Below are 20,181 nucleotides of genomic sequence, written 5' to 3'. Positions count from 1 at the left end.
TAATAGGAAATTCGAAAATAGAGTAGAAACGTTTGGTGGCAGCAGACAGAGAAGATGTTGTTGAATGGGAAAAGACGAAGATTGTTAAAAAGAAAGAGTGAAGAAGAAAGATGGTTATGACTGAGGGAACAAGAGGAGAAGAAGATGCGTAAAGCGTATGCACGAAGACCAGATTATTGTGGAGGAGCGATAAAAGAGAAGAGTGGGAAAAGTTGGAAGTATAAGGGAGCGAAATGGGCCCCTCCCCGCCCATTTCCGTGAGGTCCTGCCTCTCCTGAAGGGAGCTACGACCCCTCCGAGGCCCCATAGGGGACTGTGTTTTTTTTTTTATTATGGGAAACCCCCGAGTGCTGTGGCTGTCGCACACAGCGGTGAGTAGCGAAGAATCTCTGCCCGTCAAGCTACGCGTTCGTGTTCACGTTTAGCTCGGCTACGACGGAATTCGCATTGTCGACGGAGGCGATGATCACAAAATCCTATTTCCAGACTCGTTGCTATGATTTTGGTATCGCCTAAAACCTTAGCGTTGTGCTTGTTCCTACTCATGTCTGCCTTATACGTCTCGTTTGCCCTTTGGAAACTCCTCAGCATCGATTTACCCTCTTCCTACCGAACAAAATCAGTTAATAATTAATATTTGTTCGGTCTAGCTATCTCTAAAGTTTGTTTTTAATATTCCAAAAAGCTATTCATCATCAAACCTTCTGATCAGACTATCGATCGCCACTAAACGATTATTACGAATAAAATATAAGGAAGTTAAAATTGTCCGGGTTACTTAGTACATGTCATCTGTGATCTGCTGTCGATACATGTAGATGAATATGAATGGGAACCATTAGTCGGTTGCTGGATGGTGCTGCCCTCGCGTGACGTGTTCCGAAACTATCGTTACATGAATTTATCCAATTTTAATATTACACAACGACGTAATTAATTGTGCTTAACCAGCAATGACACATTGTTCCATAATATGTAAAAAAAGGAAAATAAATATTTTACATTTGAAAACATAGTATTTGATATGAAAGAATGACGCAACGTACATAAATGATAGATTTACAATGTCTAGTGCAGGGATAATTTTCAATCATAAATTTTTCAATAAATAATACATATTGTATGTTAAATGCCGTACCGTATCTTTAATCGCACTGCAGTCCGTAAATATGTACGAGTTCAAATTAATAAGAATGTGATTAGACACGAGACCCGAGAATTTTTCTGCGAAACAGGGTAAAACCATATGTTGTGAATTAGCGATTAAAAGCGAAATAGAAATATGACCTGTTAGTCACAGGGACTAATCAACCGCGAGAAATAACAACGGTAACAATATCATTGATGCCTCGACGAAAGAATCTTTCGAAAAATGTGTTGACTGCACGAGAATCCAACGTGCGCGATACGTGCGTAATTACGTAAACTGTTAAAAATATTTTGCGCCTTTCGCATCGCCTCACGTTTTGCTGTCCACGAGGAATCGCGTTCGCAGTGCGAGGAAAATGTTCACGCGCTGTAAATCAACGTCTCTTCTGATGCATATAAGAAATTGGAATTTTCCGATCGGAGGTCAAGGGGAGCCTCGTGTAGATCGGATCTACGTAGTAACTGGATCAAGAATTGTGTTACCGCGACTGAATCAATTCCCAGCCAACACGATGAATGTCCTAATGGAAAAAGATTGTAGTAGACTCGGGAGACTGTACTGGATCCCAATGTAAATACATCCTTTCTAGGTAAAAGCGCGTTTTTCCTCCGTCTTAGGTAATGTCCAACTAAGAAAACGTGACTCGGATCTTCTATAACTAATCCGTCTTTTTAGGTTATGAACTCTAAGAAGAGACTGGCTGACTGTCGCAAGGTTAAAGTTCATGAATACAAAATGTGAAATATGTATCAGAGTACAATTTTCATTGGACTTTCTTCAATCATTCTACATATTAGATTTGCAAAATGATTCTAAGAATGCAGTCGATGTCAGCACATGAACGCAAAGGTAAATACACTGCGAAATAGGCGGCCTCGGTTTCGTATGTTAAAACTCATTCCCCAGGTGCTGAGGTAGGCATAATAAGGACTTGAACTGGATTCTGAATGCGTGACCATCCTCGACGGATTTGCAATAACTCAGGTAAACAAATGGTGCGATTGCAGGCCTTGGTTTCGCCACGTTCCAGATAAGGATTGAATATAACCGGGTGTCCACCCCATGTCGGATCAAGTTGCAGCCGAAGTCCCAATACGGTTCACAGCTCTTTCGAGAATGTCGGGATTCTCTTTTGCAAGGAATAGCCTGATCCTCCTGGTCGCGGCTTTGCTACTCGCGGAGAACGGTCCGAGTGTGTTGGCGATCAAGCACTGCAAGAATGCTATGATGGACGTCATTATGAAGCACTGCAGCGGTGCTCGATTCACCAGGGATCTTGAACACGTCAAGAATGCAGCAATCCCCGAGGATGGTACGTAAAGGAATCCTGAAAATCGGCAAATAATTTTCTAAGTGACCGTTACAACCGTATTAATAAATTTGGCACGTGCGTGAATTGTACAGTGTTTTAATCGAGTTTAAAATAATTAGATGCAGTACATCAGGAACCAGAATCAAGTGACGGGAATACGTACGACAAAAGACAGGTCAACGCAGAAGCTGCAGCCTCTGCAATCGCTGAGGCGGCACCAATAGTAATGGATATGCTACAAGGAAACCATGGAATGAACCGAGGACAATTTGGTGGACCCAATCCATACCAATACGGCAGAATAGCTGGTGAATATTTTCCCCGGGGTGGATACCCACCATTTAACCCTTACGGTAGTCCTGGTGGCTACGGAGGACCTGCTGGGTACGGAGGACCTGGTGGCTACGGAGGATACGGAGGCTACGGACAAGACGTTTACAGTGGATTCCAGGTAAGATAAATTTTCATAGGATCAAAATAAATGAATGTTCCTCTCGTCTTGCTCAAACCCAACTATCAAGTGACTAACGCAAAATATTTGTCTTGCTTGCATTTCCCTTGGTCCCGTACTTACGCAGCCTCAGATGATGTTCCGTCGTTGAGGATGTCATGCAGATTACTAAGGTCGATGGTAGCGCTATAAGACCAGTGGTTGTAAACCTAGTCTCTAGCGACTGCGGCTGAATATTTTCAAGATTGGGAAATGTGACAGGGAGCTGGAGACAATCTGGGAATGGATTTGACGAGTAACGAGGTAGAGGAGCTCTACAAAGTCTACGAGAGGTTGCCGAGGGCTTCTATGAGCAAGGAAGACGCTAAAAAGCTCTTCATTGAAATGGCTGCCAAGTGCTGTCAAAATTTAAATAACTGCATCCTGGACGAGAAGCTCATACCCTGCACGTGACTTGGATTATCAATTTCAGAAGACTTTTAATTAACCTTCTACTACCTTATATTTATCTTCGTTCACTTCGTAAACTAATCTTTTCGTGTAAGTGTACGACTTGCGCCGTAATGAAATTAATAAATAATTTATTTGAATATGGTCTACTAAATTATTTGATTACCAAATCATATCCGAGTATCTAGATGTATAAATGATATTGAAGTATTATTAATTAATTCTACAATACGCTAAAGCATGACAGCTGCCAAGGCTCGATGGTAAATAATGAATATCTGTACTGATTAATAATTGATTTATAATTCCATAAAAACGCAAGTCTTATTGCTAGCTGGTTATCCCACACAGGAAATATAACTACGATCTCAGTGTTATATCGCATTACGAATAATATCTCTACGGTTTAATAAAATAATCCGCCTACAATGTCTATACTAATTGTAAGTCGATTAATCGTAATTAAATACTAGTGAGATCATCAGTCGGCAGATATTAATTCTACGATAAAATTACTGGCAACATCAGATCGCTTAGTTGCATTAAATACCTAAAGCGAATATAATAGTCTTTCATTGCCTCCGTTCGATTCTGAACTCATGTCTTTCTCAATAATATGGGAAAGCGTTGTATCGCTTCTCAAGAAGTTATACACAATTATCCGAATTGAATTCGAAATGGATACATGAATGTGATAGCGAGTAAATTACATCTGTGGGATATGGAATTCGCCATTTTCCCATTATGAAATCCGAATTATATTCGGATCAGTGAACTATGAGAAATTCGTTGGGATTTGTCCTATAAATCTAAGTATATAAGAGAACACACCACCTTCGTTCATTCGCCTTAAGTCGTGCCTTTCTCATAGAAACGTAAGAGCAGTCCTTCTTTTAAAGGAAGCAAAAAGGTAACGTACACTTAAACAGTCACTTAAATCCTGCATAGGATTTTGATGGAAATAGCACTATAGAGTCAATCGGTTCGGGTGACGTCGTTCCCACTTGAAAGGCAGGCACACTAGGAATCACCATTTCCTGTAGAACCTGTAACAATGGTAAATGAGAAAAATTTTAATTAATCAATTTCTACAGCGTAAACCTAGAATATACGATTATTTAGATACCCTTGACCATGCAATAAATAATCTAGAGTTACTTTGACATGCAAAATGATACATGCAGCATTCGCAAGATTCAACCGTGTAGAAATAAATCTTCATTGAACGAATGTGACGGTAACGTGAATTTTAGAGAGGAAATACAATAGAATTGTTATTTTTGTTAGTGTAGAAACACCTTGCCGTAACGACGACGTTTGTGACGTCGGCGTCGGCACCTACACCACTTTCTGCGTCCCTTATCGCCCTTTTCACGAGCACCACCCTCATGCTTTTTTCCTGGATGACCGTCGCGACGTCGATCCTTACGTTTTTTCAGCCTGTCGTGATTTGGCATGGCGCCCGGACGATCCTGTGCCACCATCTCCTTTACCGAGGAATAAGGCAGATTGACTATCGTGAAGGGTGCGTCCCTGTAAGAGAAAATGAATTCATTAGCGAGTCCTTGAATTTTCGAACGTTATGCGCAAACGTCCTCAACAATCACGCAGACATGGTCGCACGCTCGTTGCCCATGTAAACACTTATGCAACAACGAAAGATTAATTTAGGGAAAACAAGTCACATAACTGTCTATAGATAGTGTTCCCGTAGCACTTCGGACTTAAGTACCCCTGACCGCGTCCCCGTCGTAGTTGACATGGTCGTCGTCGTCGTAGTCGCCAAATGGCCATACCCAGTATCAATAGTACACTTGGTGAACTTATGGTATATCCAAGCAGACAGATAAACGAAGTGACAATAAGAAATCAATTATTGTGACTTATCCGATTTATCAGATTCGTATACCTGGACGATCGGAAGGATATCTTTAAAAAATCAACTAAAAGTCTCACTGAATCCTGCCAGTTATCTGAGAAGGCGAAACGCAAAATATTGTCTGGCGATAACGAAGCTAAGCGCGCCGTACAAGCAAAAGCTTCTCTGATGTTTTGAAAAGTGGAGACATCGATACCTCTTCGATTGTGGTTTATCCGTTTGAGAGACTAGAAAAATAAAAGTAAACTCTAACATTACTTGGATACTTACAGAGCGTTGTAAGCCCTGTCCGGTCTCTCCTCTGAAGCTGGTTTGCAATAGGCTTCGAGCTGCTCCAAACTGCAAGGATTATAGCAGCACTCCTCGACGAGTCCTGGACCGGAAGACCCTTGATAGCTATCCTCACCGGAAGGCTCGTTGTAACCCCGACCAAGACAGGCCATGTGCAGTGCTTGGCTGAGACTCTTGGAGCAGAGTCTTTGGGTCTTCTGTAATTTGCGATAGGGTGCGCACTGGACGTTCACGAAGAGATTCTCGACGACGAGGACGAACGTCAGGACGAGGAAGTACAACCTGACGCGTGCGTCCATCGTGAAAGGGCGTCCATGCAGCATCATCACGCCTTTTATAGCACTTTCGACTTCTGGCCACACGAGGGTGGGGACAGGGATGAATGAGTAGAAGTGGTCGTGAAGAGTGAGGTGGTACCCCTTGCTAGGCGAGACTAGGTGGTCTCTGAATTGTCACTGTCTAGAAGGGTTCTCCGGCACTCTGCAATTTTGAAATTTAACAAAATCAACGTTCACCCTCCTATAGTCTTTCGATCCACTGTTCATTAAGGTAACTGGAGACACTCGTGATAACGCACTGGAAGGGTTTCTTGTAATCAATTTTCATGCGCGATTCCTTGGATTTGTATTTATCCTCAAGTTATTGGTATCAATGATCGAAGATCAGCAGTTTCCTTTTTTCCTCTTGAAAATACAGAATCCCTTATCCACGGATGACAACCACTTCGTACGGCAATGAAGTCCCGTTGAAAATCGATGCTTCGTTCATTAATGATATTCAATTACTTCTCAGGTTACAGCCAGCCAATAATGGGTCTCCCCGACAATAACGGAGTCTCTTTGTCGTCTTGGGGCTCTTTAGGTGGGACCCTTGGAGACGCTCTTGTAACAATCGGTGGAAGAACGGTAGCAAGGTCCCAGCACCTAGCACGGCCACGATTATAGGAGTACGAGCACCGGTGCCGACGGTCTGTTCACCAAGCTTTCCCAAGAAGCCTCTTGTTGGTACCACGTTCCTCGGTGCCACTGGTACCGTCTATGTCACACTCGGACTCCATACCCTGACTCTGCCAATGGACACGCTGATAACGCCTCCACTGTAAACATTCAGAGACAGAAGGAAGCAAGTGCACGCTCTGTTAATATATGCTATTAATAAATGGGATACCAGATTTGTCCCCATTACCATTACTCCACTTAATATTTATAGTGACACTCCTTTTTCCTATTATTATTTTTACTCTCAGCCATCTCATGTTCATTTATCGATCCAGCCACTTGGTGATAATTGTTTTCTTTTTCCTACCGACAAAAAGACAAGTATTACTTGAGTCACTTGCCAATGCCTCCAAGTCGTTCGACGGACAATGCATCTCTCGAGTCTCCCGAGATTTTCTGCGCAAGGGATTTCTTTTTAAGTGAGCATACTCGAGCATGAAAGGATTCGCGATTACGAGGATGAGAGATCCTTGAGTGTCGACTTAAATCCTAGGTCCTTCTCATACTGAAATAGGTACGAGGAAGAACGAGGAAACCCTCCAACCGTGGGAGTCGGTAAGGATGACCTCGTTTTATTTCACCTTGATGTAACAAAAGTCGGATAGTCTTACGTTTCCAAGGGTCTGGGTCGAGGCTCCATGGACAATACAAACACGTGCCACGCGATAGGCAGATACCACAATTGCCACGAGTATTCAAATCCATCACGTAAAGCGACACCGTCAAAATCCATATCAGAGAGTTACTCTGGATCGCCCTGAAACGTGAAGGTTGAGAAACGAATTAAAAAAAAAAAAAAATTAAAAGATTTCCACGTTCTTTCAATACTTTCCTTTTCTAGGCGATTGTCAATGGATCACGGGGACGGAAGGAGGAGCAAAGATGACGTTATAACGACGAGGAAGAGAGGCCCGTGTGGAAAGTTCGAACCTCGACATATTTTACTCCACGTCGAAACGGCGCCTGTCATTTTTAGTCCAGACGACGTATTATCAATGAACGTATAAATTGTCATTTATTATCTCTCGTAGAAAATAAATTAAGCATGCAGCTCAGACTAGACTTCGCTCGGTGTTCATAATAATTGTACAGTCCTGGGAGGATGAGTGACGACCGACCCCTGTGGACCAGAACGGGGTTAAGTTCGTGTCGACTGATGATATTTTTAGAATCATTTCCTTATCCAGGAATGCGGTCGGCACCATGTATCAATCCTAGAAGTATTTACACTCGGCGGTCACTCGTATCTATTTTTTTTACTTTGTGTACAGCGACAAAGACCCCCGGCTCTCTAACGTTACATAAAGTTGTATGCACTTACGTAAAAATCACTAGGAAATGCTCTAGGGACCTATCGCACAACCTGAGTCTGGGAGGGCGGGAAATTTAAATATCTTTAAAGTCGATATTATCGTCAAATTCCGCTCTCCCTTATTCTCGATATCTTTAACTTCGTTATTAATTGAATCTCTTTAACCGTTGCAATGAACTCTGATCAAGTAGACGCCCGATGAGACCGTAGCTGACGGCGTATTTGTAAATAGCACTTCAATTACGCGGTCTACAGAGAAAGCATGTGATAATTGACAAAGTGCATGACACGTCGGTCGTATGGATATGAGATTCGCATTAAAACATTGTATGTATCAAAATAATTAAATGGACGTGCACGTTGCATCGGCAACCGATTAGTAAACAACTGGGAATTCGGGTACGTTACGTTTGAGTGGACGATAACGTCATTAATTGCATCAGCGTTGAAGAATCGTCATAGAAAACTACCAGCGTTTAAATTCAATAACTAAGCATATCTAAGAGCTATTTTAATCGTTCAGAGAACTTGTGTATTTGCAGCGAAATATTGCGTGTCAAGTCACAGAGATCCTTGATAACAGCACGTGCACGTTAGTATGCACGGAGCATTAAAGTAAGCAGGCTTGTAAACAAAGGAGGTATTACGTTTTGGTCTGAGAGAGAAGGAGAGAGTCGTTAAAGCGGTAAAGAGAGAGAAAGAAAAATTACTATGCCAAAATAAAAGTTGGCTGTCTTTTTTTTTTTCAAAACTGTCAAGTCAACATTCACGATAATAGAATACGTCTTCAATGCACTCTACTGGTCATAAACACGATTTCGGTCATACTGTTTATTAATATTTTGACGATTGTTGTCGATAAGAAAAGAAAAAAGAATATAATTACTTCGAACCCGAGGCTATCAACCGTAACTGTTGGTCGATGATTCGAATCAGGAAACAATTGATATTCTCTGGACTACAGTTACAACAACAGATATGATCTAACCAAGTGGTTAAACAATAACAAGGTTTCTCTTTCTTTTCAGAAACCCTTGCTATTGTTTAGTACAATCACCCCCATTAGTATTTTACAGTATGACGGAATGATGAGTTTCTGTAAACAAACAAGGACAAGGTTCATTATGTAAATGACTATATGCTGCAAGCCAACAAGTGACCAAGACGAATTCGTAAAGGGAACTCCTTTGAACAGCATAAAATTCATTATGGTCAATGATGGAAAGAGATACAAAGAGAGAGAGAGAATGGGAACGTGAGAGAACGAACATTCTATCATCATTCAGTCGCGTGTTAAGTATAATCGTAAAATAAAGTAAAAAGAAAAGAAAATGAGTGAGTAAACAAGCAGGTTTTTTTCATACACAAAATTCCAAGCCACAAGAGGAAAGTAATTGAAGTCGAGGAATGTTAGAAGAGAGGAGCGTAGGAGAGGAGCAGAGACTACTATCTAATCTGTATGGAACATTGTAATCAGCCACTAGGATTCCTTGTTTTTGCCGTTTAGCGCCATCGTATCCGTATACGTATACTTTGGTTCTGCGATAAAAACCTATTACGATAACCCTGGGACCAGCTAGAGGTCCGAAGGTAGTGCCGTGGCGCATGCTCATTAACTGTTCAGACTATTAATAGATCAGCTAAAGGTTTTGAGGGCTTCGGATTTTAAAATGAGTTAAAAAAACAGAATCCAGAGTTTCCTTATTTCTTTTCCTCTCACCACATGTATACACTATTCCTTGGGCATCGTTAGCAGCACGTAAACGTTTTCTTGAAAATGATAAACGCATCCTGCAGCACCTGTGTACGTTATAATTCACTATAAAATTTTAATGATTTTTATAATTTCCATAACTTCCAAACGACTTAACCCACAGACACTTAATGCGGATGAATCCTGTGCCTGCCGGGATAAGGCTTTACGCTGTGGACGGTAATTGCAAGAGGCAGGTTCATAGTGAGCACTGACGTGTGTGCTCTTGAGGATGAGCTGAGGAGCAACTCGTAGAACCTGTGACTCGTTGGTAATTCGTGTTCCATAGTTCCATGCTCAGGACGGATAAACGTGTTTGCCCTGCAACGTCAACATCATCAGCAGCACATCGTCACACGCCTAAACGAGGCTCCTCCGCGTGGGGTTGTCAAGTGGAGCACGTACTGGTGTATCCTAGGTGCGGCTATTAAGCATTATCGCGGATTAGAGAGGGGTCATAATCGATGTAGTATATTATGTGAGAAGGCAGTACCTATGAGAACGTGGTGAATTGTGTATCGTTATTGGAATCCTTGGTGAACTAGATGCAAAGAGATAAAGGTGTGGAGGAGACGTGATGACACCGCCTATAGGATGGAGCTTGGGTCTTACCAACCGTGACAGTTGTAAAACAATAAGAGTCATTTTACTGGGTCAGCCTGGAGTCGGTAAAACTGGTAACTCCATGCAGCTTCCTCTGGTGACTAGAGTCCAGATCCTAGAAATACAAGCTGGTTATAATTTTAGCACTGGCAGTGCGATTCAGCACGCGACGCTTCATCGGGGAGTATGACTGTACCACTGAAAGGATTTACAAGATTGATGGTCCACTAGGTTCATGGGAGATTGCAGATCCACCAGGATATCCACCAGCGCCAACAGAACCCAAGTTACGATGGGCTGACGCTATTCTACTGGTGTACTCTGTGTCTGATCGTGTCAGCTTCGACGAGACTTCCCGGCTGAGGTCTGTTATTGAATAGAGAAGGCAAAGATTACATTTTTATTAGAGTATACGCTCTATTCAGGTTTCTAGTGAGTCATGCCAGAAGAGGTAGGAAGGTACCACCGGTGGTACTCTTAGTCGGCAACAAGGCAGACTTATCCTGTTCACCGGGTGAAAGGATGGTCTCCGCCTGGGAGGGTCGTCGAAGAGCCGACGATATACAAGCCCATGGTTTCTACGAGATCTCCGTCAGGGAATCCATCGACCAGGTACTATTATCACAGCAGGATAAATAAAATCGTGCTGACTTCACACGTATCAAAGACCTCACATGCTATGTGGCATCGGGACCGATTACATTGACCATTCCTCAGTGTCTACTGTTTCTCTGTATCAGCATTTTCGTTGTCAGCCTCGAGTATCGCAGCTCCGACACACATGCGCTTTCACGTTTTATGCACTCATTGAAAGCGACAGAGCTCTCGATGGAGTTGCCCTATGCACTGAGCGCTATTTTTCTACATGTGTCTTGTTTGCGGTTCGGTCCCGTCATGGCGTACACGCGTGATTGTACGCGTGGCCGTAAACAAAATCGATATCTCTTCCTCCCGCGATGTCCAGACAACTTTTTGAGCTTGTAACGTCTGGAAATGGTTGACGTCTGGCGCCAACACGCATCAGTGCGAGTCAGTAGAGAGCCACCCTCGAACTCTCGACTAGTAAACACCAATAGGAATACTTTGTATTCTCTATAGATACATCACCTATTTTTTTTTATAACCCATAGGTCATGGCCGTCTTCGCTGAGGTTGCTAGACTCGTTACCGAGATCTCCAGTAATCCTGGTAATCAGACCAACCCTTTCAGGCTACGCGCATCTACGGATGGTACTATTAACTCTTTGAGGAGACCGACACCACCGCCACCTAGAAGAAGGTTCAGCATTTCTGCGAGAGGAGCGCCACCTTAGGTGCGGTAGCCGATAACAATGATTCGCGAGTAGTTGAGGATGATGTCAAAGGATTTTATTAATTACGAATAGATCATATTTATCCGTATCTTAGAGATAAACCTAGAGCTTTTGAATTCTCGTCTTGTATTGCTGTTCGACATTTTGCCACGGCATTGGCCGCTGCTTTACCCACTGGAAAAAATATAGTAACTAATGGCTTTCTCGAGTTTTTACTGGGTTCATTTCTTTGTCTTATGCCTTACCACGAAATCGCGAAGCTCTCTGAACACCCATATTCAGTTCCTTCAGAGCCTTTGTGAACTCTCGATGACTGTTTCGCCTTATTTCATGTTCCCTTATCAGATCCGCGTTGACAGCTTTCAATTGATTCAGTCTCTTTCTCATGTCTTCTACGTTCTCCAATATTCTTGCATCTTCGAAGCGTATTAGTAAATTTTTTAAAAGGGTCGATGCATTCGCAGTTTCCCCTTGAAGCTTAGCTTCGGTCTCGCGTAAACCTTTTTGGGGAACAGTCATTATATCATTTGTGAAAAGATAAGAAAAAAGAAAAAAACAATTTCAACGAACCCCGAACGCGTTCCAGGACCTCTGACAATCGTTGTTCCTCCAAAGGAAACTTCGCCTCGGAATTGAGTTCTCTCAATCCTAGGTAGCTAGCTAGTGACTGAATGAGATCACCAGCAAATGCAGGATCCTCTGTATTAATAGTAACACGGCCAGAAACTGTAGCATTGAAACGATGCAATTTCTCATCTCTGAGTCCACGGAACCAGAAGTCAATTGAGCCGGCGTTGACTCCGTCTTCGGGAACCTCGAGTTCTTCGTTAAGTAAAAAGTTCTGGTTGAGCCAGAGAGCAATTCTTTGTGGCCTCTCAGGTACCTGATCGTGGTAGCTTAAACATCATCTATTCCAATAGAACGGAAGATCAATTATTTGACAATAAAACATACCTCTGTGAAGACACCGAGTTCGAGTAACTCCTCAGGAATTTCGTCAGGTTGTGATATCGCCTGGTACATGCAGAACCGGGGAAGTTGTCGGGTCAGCTCAAAGACCTGAAGAAGATCTGCTCCAGGTGGTCCCACGCAAGCCTTCACGTGAATATCGACAGGTTCGTTCTTCGGAGGTCGTAGTTCAATCTCCAACTCACCCTTTGGTCTATTCGGATGTGACACCAGGGTCTCGCCCTCAAAGACACCCTCAGCAAATACGACAGCGCAATGTACCAGGAGTCCTGGTCCAGATGCCAGAGATAATCGTGCAGCTCCTTTGCTGGACGTCAAGCTAATTGCCAACCTGGTGCCATGATAGGTGCTGGGGACAGCAGCTGCTCGCTGACGAAGCTCCAGTTGTAGTGCATGCTTCTTGGCCAGGAGCTCACGCATTGTTTCCCCGGGTTCCGAAGAATCTACGATAGAGCCGGCAGCATATCCGCGAACTGGAACAATTAAAATTTAGATAGGATTAATAAATATCATATCAAATTAATTTTATTCAATGATATTCGTATACCTTCTCCAATAACGGAAACTACAACCAGATCCGATCTTCCGGTTCTCCTGTAGTCTGCCTCTACTATACCAGCAATTCCTGCGGATAACTGACATCTAAATATAACTTCTCCCGTGGCACAGGATCTGGCATCGATCTTTCCACTGCTCCAACCTGTTACCAATTCCAGGATACCGTCTCCATTGACGTCGAAGGCGCGAATAGAAACGACTCTGTGCTTGGACTAGTAAAATATTACAGAAACAAAATTATGTAAAATATTTAGGAGGTATTCAGATATAAAGAGACAATTACTTTAACGCGCCAGAGTCTTTGTCCCGATTCGTAAACACCGACGGTACCATTTCCTACAGCATAGGCAAACTGTCTATTAGGAAGTGACGTCAGAGCGGTAACGGAAGCAGTTTCCTTGGTCTCCCAAAGTACAGCGTCTTCCTTCTGTACTTTTAATTCAAAATCTTCCGTTCCAGTGAGTAGCTGAAACGTGAATCTTGACGTTTGAAAATGTTTAAATAAATTATCTACAATTTTAATTGCATTACTTCGTTATTCCCATCACCATCGAAGTCGAAGAGCGTCAGGGAGGTAACGACGTCTCCTGTAACCGTCCAGAATATTTCGTTACCTTGGAAATCCAGAACGGTTACAGAACAATTTCCACCAATTATAGCTACTTGATTTGGTAACCATCCCAGTTTTCCAACAGCCATACAGTGAACGCCATCTTGCATCTGTATACGACAGATATCTAGTTGAAAAATATTATCCTCTGAAGGCATTTAATACAAGTTATCTACCTCCTTGTAGAAGACATCAGCATTGTCCTCGACATTGTATACTAATAAATGTGTAAGAGTTCCTACAAAGAGTATTTCTCTTTCATCCTCCCCAAAACGTCCAGTGCAAATGGCGGTCACCTAAGTTAAAGAAATTCATGGAATTTTCCAGCAGTGGGAATTTTGATTTATTTTATCGTCATTATTACACGCGGTGCATGAAAATCCTTGGTGCGTTTTTCAAAGTGCTCTTAAAAAGCCAGACCTGCTTGCCAATTTGCAACTCGGCCAACTCGCCGCTCCAAGCGAGTCGAGCGTTGCTCTGTTCACCCTGAGGGTTGCTAGGGTTCGTTGTAGATGGTATCCTGTGAGGACTGTGCACCAGGATATTCCCACTGGAAGTGGCAACGGCTAGACACGCATGAGATCCATCGAATTTACCACTGGCGACAATCGTCGGCTGGATGCGTCTTTGAAGATAAAGAGAAAACGCGGCCATATCAAACCATTTACTGTTTTCTTGACCACTGTGTGACTTGACTGTCTACTATGGCGATGGTAATCGTGGCGCTGTGTATTGATTTTCTGGGATTGTGACGCCTCTATATTCGAACTCAGTTTACGTATATATATTATAAATATATGATAATATACATGTGCTAGAATGTAGTACTTATGAATTTAAGATATTATTTTTTTTAATTGGATTCACATTGTCTTGGCTCTTGCCAATGAATGAGTTGCTTTATTACGCCATGGTATTATTTTACACGTAGTCAGCACACTCGAATATTTTATTGCAACATCATATGTTGCATTTCGAAAGGTAGATAGGTGTAAACAATATTTTTATAGAGATCATTGACGTTGACCACCTCCACCACCACCACCAGCAGCTTCTGGATTTGTTGCAGAAGTCAGAACTACGAAGATTACAGCAGGGACGATGTACATCCACTAAAAATAAATGTTATGATCTTTATAGTCTGTTCTACGAAAGTCCATTGGTATTATTTTTTTCTGAGATCTTACGTATTTAGCTAGGAAGGAACGGTTATCTTTGGTTTCTCCCCTTTCACGGGCTTCCCGTTCTCGTTCTAGTTTCTGAATATAGCTAGCAGTATCCGGAACAGGTCCACTTTCTGGATATTTCACCTGGACGCTAGTGCTCCACATTTTTGCAAAAGGATTGTCTAAGGTACAGCCTGTTGGAGAGAGTAGATTCACAGCTACTGGTTCTGCTGCACTATCTATCCATATTACTAAAATATCTTCCAAGTCCGATCCTAATAAATAGCACTGAAATATAAATTATTAATTTAGCATACGAATACACAATAATTCCTGAAAGAAGTTCTGAATCGTTACAGCTGGCAGTGAAGTGAGGAATGTATTTTCTCCTCCAGACGCACTACGTATTATGGCTTTCAACCGATACTTGCTGTCCTTTTCAGCAAGATATTTTAACTGCGTTATTTGAGAAGGCTGCAATCCATGCTGCCCAATGGTAGACGCTCCACTGCGTACACTGGAAACTGTAATATTGCCTCTCTCGACGTACTGTGGTACTGGGTCATCGTTCAGAGCATGGAAGAGCCGTATATGTAGCCAACCATCATAATCCAATTCACTCTATAGAATAAATTATGTTATTACTTTTTAAGATTTATCATGTTATTACCTTAAAAACACCCAATTGGACCAATAAGTACTTACTGCAGCTCCTAGTAAATTGCTACTGAGTAGAACACAGGCACTTACGTACAATAAATACATTTTATCTTAATTACTAGTAAACCTCTCAGTTACAGTATTTATGGCAATGGCTTGAGGGATATTAGTTAGAAATAATTATCATGACGAATCCAAAAGTGGTCACAGAATCTCAAGTCTTTTCGACCAGGTTTGATTAGGTTAGACTCCAGACGAAATTGCGACATCTAGCCATGAGCATCTAAAACGATGCAAAACAAGTTTGGCGGTTAACTGTATTTTTATTATATCTTTTAGCTGTATAATTAATCGCAAGTGAAATAAATTCCATCATATACGGTAAGTACGTGTTGAATCAGAATAAGTTTAAGTTATTAATTTTATGAAGAACCCAGTTGACAAATGCAACAGCCGTTGTTGTAAGGTTATGACAAACCAGCCATGATAAACAATTTATTGAAACTAACCATTACTTGATTCTTCTACTAGAAATAAATATATACAGCCAGCACAATTCCTCTTGTTCCCAGATGAATGATAAAGATCCAACTTGTGTCATTAAAATGATTAAAGATCTGCGATCAGGATCAGAGGGTTATCGCAGGGACAGTGGACTATCGTTAAGATTGTCCTCTGCAGGTGTTACTCCACATTCACTCTTAGAGGAATCTGACGATGAAGATGTATCAACCCCTAAGCGTGCAAGATTGGATGAGTCTACTAATTCCACGTTATATAAAACAAGTGGTTCTGCTCCTGGAAGTCCCTGGGAATGGAGACGTTTGAAGGGTGAAGTACTTTCTCTACGAACAAGATTATCTCACCAGGAAGCTACTGTTCAGCAACTACATAAGATACGCAGGGAAATGGAAGAAGTCTTTGAAAAGGAAAAAAATCTTTTAGAAGTCCAAGTGGAGCAGGATAATCAAACTATATCGCAATTAGAGGCAAGATTAGATGTTGCTAGGAGAACTGTACAGGAAGCCAGAGCAGCACAGTCTGCTGCTGAAAAAGATCTATTACTGGTAACATCTCTATCATGAGTTCTACTTTATAAAGAAACTTATCGGTATACTAAATATGTAACACATGTTTTCAGACAAAAACAAAGCTAGAACAGAAAACAGTTTCTGTACTGAATGAGAATGCAAAACTCTTAGATGATTTAAAACAAGTTTCGTCCAAAAGCAGCATCTCATCCTTACCCAAGGATCCTGAAAACGAATCGCCCGAAACTGTAATTAAACTGCAAGCCGCAGAGGCCAGGATTGCTCAATTGGAACAGAAACTACGCGAGTCTATGACGTCTCAACAAGAATTGGAGTTACAAAACGTAGAATTGCAAAATCTTAAAATTAAATTAGAAAAATTAGAATCCGAGCGCGCGTTATGGGAGGAGGGTAAGCTAATGGTGAACAGGGCAGCTCGGGCCAGTGACTTGGAGAAAGAATTACAATCCGCCAAAGAGACTATTGCTGTTCTCAGGGAATCGGTTAAAGGAAAACTACTTCTTGAGGAGCAGATGTCCAACATTATGCAAAGGTATATTATAACCTAATAGTGATATACATTCAGTTTTACGTTAATATATTTGCAGATTGGAACACACTGAAAAATTAGAACAACAGGTTGCGACTCTGGATGCCAAACGATCTGAACTCCTAGTGCGAGTTTCAGAATACGAATCTATTGGTATAGGTGGTGGTCCAGCGGCAATAAAACGAGAACTAAATCGCCTCCAACAAGCAGAAGCCATCCTGACCGCTGAAGAAGGTCAATTGCGTTCAAAAATGGATGCCGTTCAACGAGAATGTCAAAATCTTCACAGGAAGTACGAGGAGGCAAAAAAACTGGCAACGGAAATGACGTCCTCCAGCGAACGACTGAATAAACTGGTTAGCAGGTTACAACGGAAAATGATTTTAGTAACGAGAGAAAGGGACAGTTATCGTCAGCAGCTGGACCTTTACGAAAAGGAAATAACTATTATGGAAAGTAATAGTGCATTGACAGAGCGAATTCCAGCCCTCGAAAGAGCGATAGATGGTTACAGGTACACTATATTTCCTACACACTCCAATATCCTGAAACAAGTATACCAAAGAACTTTTTGAATCTTCAGGAACCTGGTAGCTAGACTGGAAGCGGATCTGGAGGCTGCCGATGGTAGCGCATTGAAAGCAGAATGTCAGGCATTGCGGGAAAAGATTGACAGATTAAAGGGCGAACTGGAGCATAGGGCACTGAAGGGCGATTTTAATTGTAACGCCCGAATATTGCATTTCACCATGAATCCTGCGGCCATAGCGGAGAAGCAGGCTGAAGAAAAACAACAAGCCCTTTTACGAGAAGTCGAGGAACTTCGAGCTAGAGTATCTCTTGGCAATAATGGAACTGCAGCCAATGCTATACCTTTACCGGGATCCTCTCTCCAAGCTCAAGAAATTGCAGAGCTCAAACAGACGCACGAGATAAAAATTGCACGGCTAAAGGAAGCTTTTAAAGTATCTTCCCAAGAATATCGTCAGGCCTGTTATCAATTATTTGGCTGGCGAGTCGACCGCACTAAAGAGGGAGAATATAAATTATTCAGCTTGTACGCAGAGTCACCGGATGATTTTCTATTCTTCCACGTTGGCGAGGAAGGCGTGGACCTTTTGGAGACGGCATTCTCAGCCACTCTGGAACGACAAGTACAACAATACTTGCAGAGACAACACAGCGTGCCCATGTTTCTTAACGCCGTGCAGTCGGATTTATTCGCCCAGCAAACGACGACTAACGTTATGGAGTAACAATTAGACGTAAAATCTGTAAATTTCTTTAAAACAATTAAGATTAATTCCGTAGTTATACATAACTTGAGCTACGCAGTGAAGAATCATTCAAAACCATAGTACTCGATGACCTAATTACAATCTATTATAATAAATATATATATTTTTCCTTCGTACAATTAATTTTCATTTCATTGAATCTACCAATAGGAATTCCACCCTCGTTGCCAGATTACGATCCAACAGTTTTCCTCCAGCACGATCCATTCAGATGATAAAACAGGGCAGAAGCAAGAAACATGGTAATATCACGTAATCGTTGTTGTTCGCAAGGGATGAAACTATGAGAGATACTCCAGAGGGTATGCGTATACCTAACTAGGGTGCGTTTCAGCCTCGTAGAGTCATTGACTACGTGACCTGTCTCAAGTCACGATCCCCTGGGATACATTAGAAAGTTCCTTAACTAAGCCTTGTAAATTGTTCCTAACGCCCTCTCATTCTCATTCCTACAGTTATTCGTATCCTCGCCCAATTCAAATTGCTTTATTCATACGTGGGCCACCACCGTAGCTCTCTCACGTCGAACACAGTAAATTACGGTCAGCCGAACTATTGTTCCCGGTAAAACAACAAAAAAAGAAGCTATCCCAACGTACAAAGAGCCTCAAATTGACGTACAGAAACTTTTATTAATTCCGTATGCAAAAGAAATCAAGGTTCGTGGATACGTATTAGGCTGCAGCGCATGCATACATGCACCTGCCTCCGGCCACCATATAGTCGCAGATGCATGAGCATGTATAAACCAAGCCCCGGGGCAGCTGCGAAGGGACCCAGCAACTTCAGTGTAGCCGATTTGAAGCGGCTTCTCTCGACGAAGGGGACTAGTACCACCACGTTTCGAACTCCCAAACCGAAACTCTATTATCCCTAATTATAATCATGTTTAATCGCAAACTCATCCTCCCTCTGCGCAGTACCCTCTCTTCCTCCGGGGCTAATGCCACTCCTTCCACCCTCTTAACCTTCCTGGCTCACATCCCTAATACATAGGGCGCATTCCCCTCGCGAGGAGGTTCCTCATAATCAATTTGAAATCTCTTCGGGACCTACTGGCTCCACGTGGAACGTTACGGCTCTGTAGTATTAAATCTATTTGTTCAAGGTAATCAGCAGGAAACCACGGTCCACCATAAAAAAGTGATAGTACCACTCCGTGGACTTTGGGTCATAGCAAAGTTCTGACGCATCACAAAGTAAAGACAATCAATGATAGTTGGAAAGGTAAACCCGTACCATATTAAAGTTGAGCTTCTCTTCAGGGAAATTTGTGGAAACTGTAGGTTAACGCCAGGAGATCCAAGGAAGCTGCTGCTGCCGCCTCGAAAGGATTGAGAGCCGATAGAGTTTGAATTTCTCGTAGCTGAGTAGCGAGTGAAAGCATTCGACCAACTTTGCCAGGTCGGTCTTTACTAGAATAGTTTAAACTTTCTCGATGGGAGTTACTCGATAATGTCAGGATGTGTTCTGGGACGCGACTTCACCTGGAGAAGCGGTTCCGAGCGATAACTATTTAATCCAAGCTCCTCCTGGCAGCTATACCACCATTCGCATAGACGCCCTCGAGGTCTCCAGAACGGAAACTGGTGTCAATCCTGTACCAAGAATTGTTCCTCAGGTTTCCGGTATTAATGTCACAATCCAGGTGGGTTAGTACCAGAGAGAAATGAGAGGCCGGATGTTCTCGCGATATGCTCTGCTTAGAATGGTGGAAAGGATGAAAAGACGGTACTGGGATGAAAGTAATTATCTGCTTCTCAGGTCCATTACATCTAAGGGTGCGAGAGGAGGCGGCCGGTAGGTCAGGCCATCCAGAGGGGGCGG

At 42.4% G+C, this 20,181-nt stretch overlaps 7 protein-coding genes and 1 long non-coding RNA gene across 12 annotated transcripts; 4 read left to right on the top strand and 4 right to left on the bottom strand.

Moving 5' to 3' along the window:
• Nucleotides 1-30: 30 nt before the first annotated feature.
• LOC112495099 lies at nucleotides 31-2,050 on the bottom strand. 4 transcript variants are annotated; one of them, XR_003061318.1, is made up of 2 exons: nucleotides 702-2,050; nucleotides 31-606 (listed from the first exon to the last, which is right to left on the bottom strand). XR_003061318.1 is itself a non-coding variant. In XM_025090001.1 (2 exons), exons 1-2 carry the CDS (start codon nucleotides 1,244-1,246, stop codon nucleotides 397-399), a joined length of 318 nt encoding a protein of 105 aa, XP_024945769.1. In that variant the 5' UTR covers nucleotides 1,247-2,050; the 3' UTR covers nucleotides 31-396. The 4 variants fall into 4 exon arrangements, 1 of the variants encoding a protein (XP_024945769.1); XR_003061319.1 differs by having other exon boundaries at nucleotides 779-2,050; XR_003061320.1 differs by having other exon boundaries at nucleotides 786-2,050.
• A 118-nt stretch (nucleotides 2,051-2,168) lies between these two features.
• Nucleotides 2,169-3,503, top strand: LOC107272691 (chaperone protein DnaJ-like). Its single transcript, XM_015750094.2, has 3 exons — nucleotides 2,169-2,462; nucleotides 2,582-2,913; nucleotides 3,175-3,503. The coding sequence occupies exons 1-3, from the start codon at nucleotides 2,213-2,215 to the stop codon at nucleotides 3,364-3,366; spliced, it is 774 nt and encodes a 257-aa protein (XP_015605580.1). The 5' UTR covers nucleotides 2,169-2,212; the 3' UTR covers nucleotides 3,367-3,503.
• A 141-nt stretch (nucleotides 3,504-3,644) lies between these two features.
• LOC112495098 (insulin-like growth factor I) lies at nucleotides 3,645-7,018 on the bottom strand. 2 transcript variants are annotated; one of them, XM_025089998.1, is made up of 3 exons: nucleotides 5,513-7,018; nucleotides 4,662-4,896; nucleotides 3,645-4,409 (listed from the first exon to the last, which is right to left on the bottom strand). In XM_025089998.1, the coding sequence occupies exons 1-3, from the start codon at nucleotides 5,857-5,859 to the stop codon at nucleotides 4,293-4,295; spliced, it is 699 nt and encodes a 232-aa protein (XP_024945766.1). In that variant the 5' UTR covers nucleotides 5,860-7,018; the 3' UTR covers nucleotides 3,645-4,292. The 2 variants fall into 2 exon arrangements, with proteins under 2 accessions (XP_024945766.1, XP_024945767.1); XM_025089999.1 differs by having other exon boundaries at nucleotides 4,249-4,409; nucleotides 4,793-4,896; nucleotides 5,513-6,693.
• LOC112495101 lies at nucleotides 5,944-8,600 on the top strand. Its single transcript, XR_003061323.1, has 3 exons — nucleotides 5,944-6,082; nucleotides 6,326-7,301; nucleotides 7,373-8,600. It is a non-coding gene; the product is annotated as an uncharacterized LOC112495101 (long non-coding RNA).
• Nucleotides 8,601-10,073: 1,473 nt separating this feature from the next.
• LOC107272694 (ras-related and estrogen-regulated growth inhibitor) lies at nucleotides 10,074-11,521 on the top strand. The gene is made up of 4 exons (XM_015750096.2): nucleotides 10,074-10,273; nucleotides 10,344-10,563; nucleotides 10,625-10,811; nucleotides 11,330-11,521. Exons 1-4 carry the CDS (start codon nucleotides 10,174-10,176, stop codon nucleotides 11,510-11,512), a joined length of 690 nt encoding a protein of 229 aa, XP_015605582.1. The 5' UTR covers nucleotides 10,074-10,173; the 3' UTR covers nucleotides 11,513-11,521.
• Nucleotides 11,522-11,545: 24 nt separating this feature from the next.
• On the bottom strand, nucleotides 11,546-14,324 carry LOC107272688 (Bardet-Biedl syndrome 2 protein homolog; the record flags this gene model as incomplete). Its single annotated transcript, XM_025089997.1, is given in 9 exon segments — nucleotides 11,546-11,686; nucleotides 11,758-12,012; nucleotides 12,083-12,395; nucleotides 12,467-12,954; nucleotides 13,029-13,251; nucleotides 13,323-13,505; nucleotides 13,571-13,759; nucleotides 13,826-13,945; nucleotides 14,070-14,324. Coding segments are annotated over 9 exon segments (2,100 nt in total). The 3' UTR covers nucleotides 11,546-11,591.
• Nucleotides 14,325-14,411: 87 nt separating this feature from the next.
• LOC107272693 (ER membrane protein complex subunit 10) lies at nucleotides 14,412-15,725 on the bottom strand. The gene is made up of 4 exons (XM_015750095.2): nucleotides 15,521-15,725; nucleotides 15,173-15,436; nucleotides 14,837-15,103; nucleotides 14,412-14,761 (listed from the first exon to the last, which is right to left on the bottom strand). The coding sequence occupies exons 1-4, from the start codon at nucleotides 15,578-15,580 to the stop codon at nucleotides 14,663-14,665; spliced, it is 690 nt and encodes a 229-aa protein (XP_015605581.1). The 5' UTR covers nucleotides 15,581-15,725; the 3' UTR covers nucleotides 14,412-14,662.
• Nucleotides 15,718-18,473, top strand: LOC107272689 (mitotic spindle assembly checkpoint protein MAD1). Its single transcript, XM_015750092.2, has 5 exons — nucleotides 15,718-15,856; nucleotides 16,048-16,542; nucleotides 16,617-17,059; nucleotides 17,115-17,570; nucleotides 17,640-18,473. Exons 2-5 carry the CDS (start codon nucleotides 16,048-16,050, stop codon nucleotides 18,310-18,312), a joined length of 2,067 nt encoding a protein of 688 aa, XP_015605578.1. The 5' UTR covers nucleotides 15,718-15,856; the 3' UTR covers nucleotides 18,313-18,473.
• The last annotated feature ends 1,708 nt before the right edge of the window (nucleotides 18,474-20,181 follow it).

The sequence above is a fragment of the Cephus cinctus genome, unplaced genomic scaffold, assembly GCF_000341935.2.
Source record: "Cephus cinctus unplaced genomic scaffold, Ccin1 Ccin1_scaffold1231, whole genome shotgun sequence".
NCBI classification, from domain to species: domain Eukaryota; kingdom Metazoa; phylum Arthropoda; class Insecta; order Hymenoptera; family Cephidae; genus Cephus; species Cephus cinctus.
Note: the sequence above shows the minus strand (reverse complement) of the source record. Positions and strands in the feature narration are given on the sequence as shown.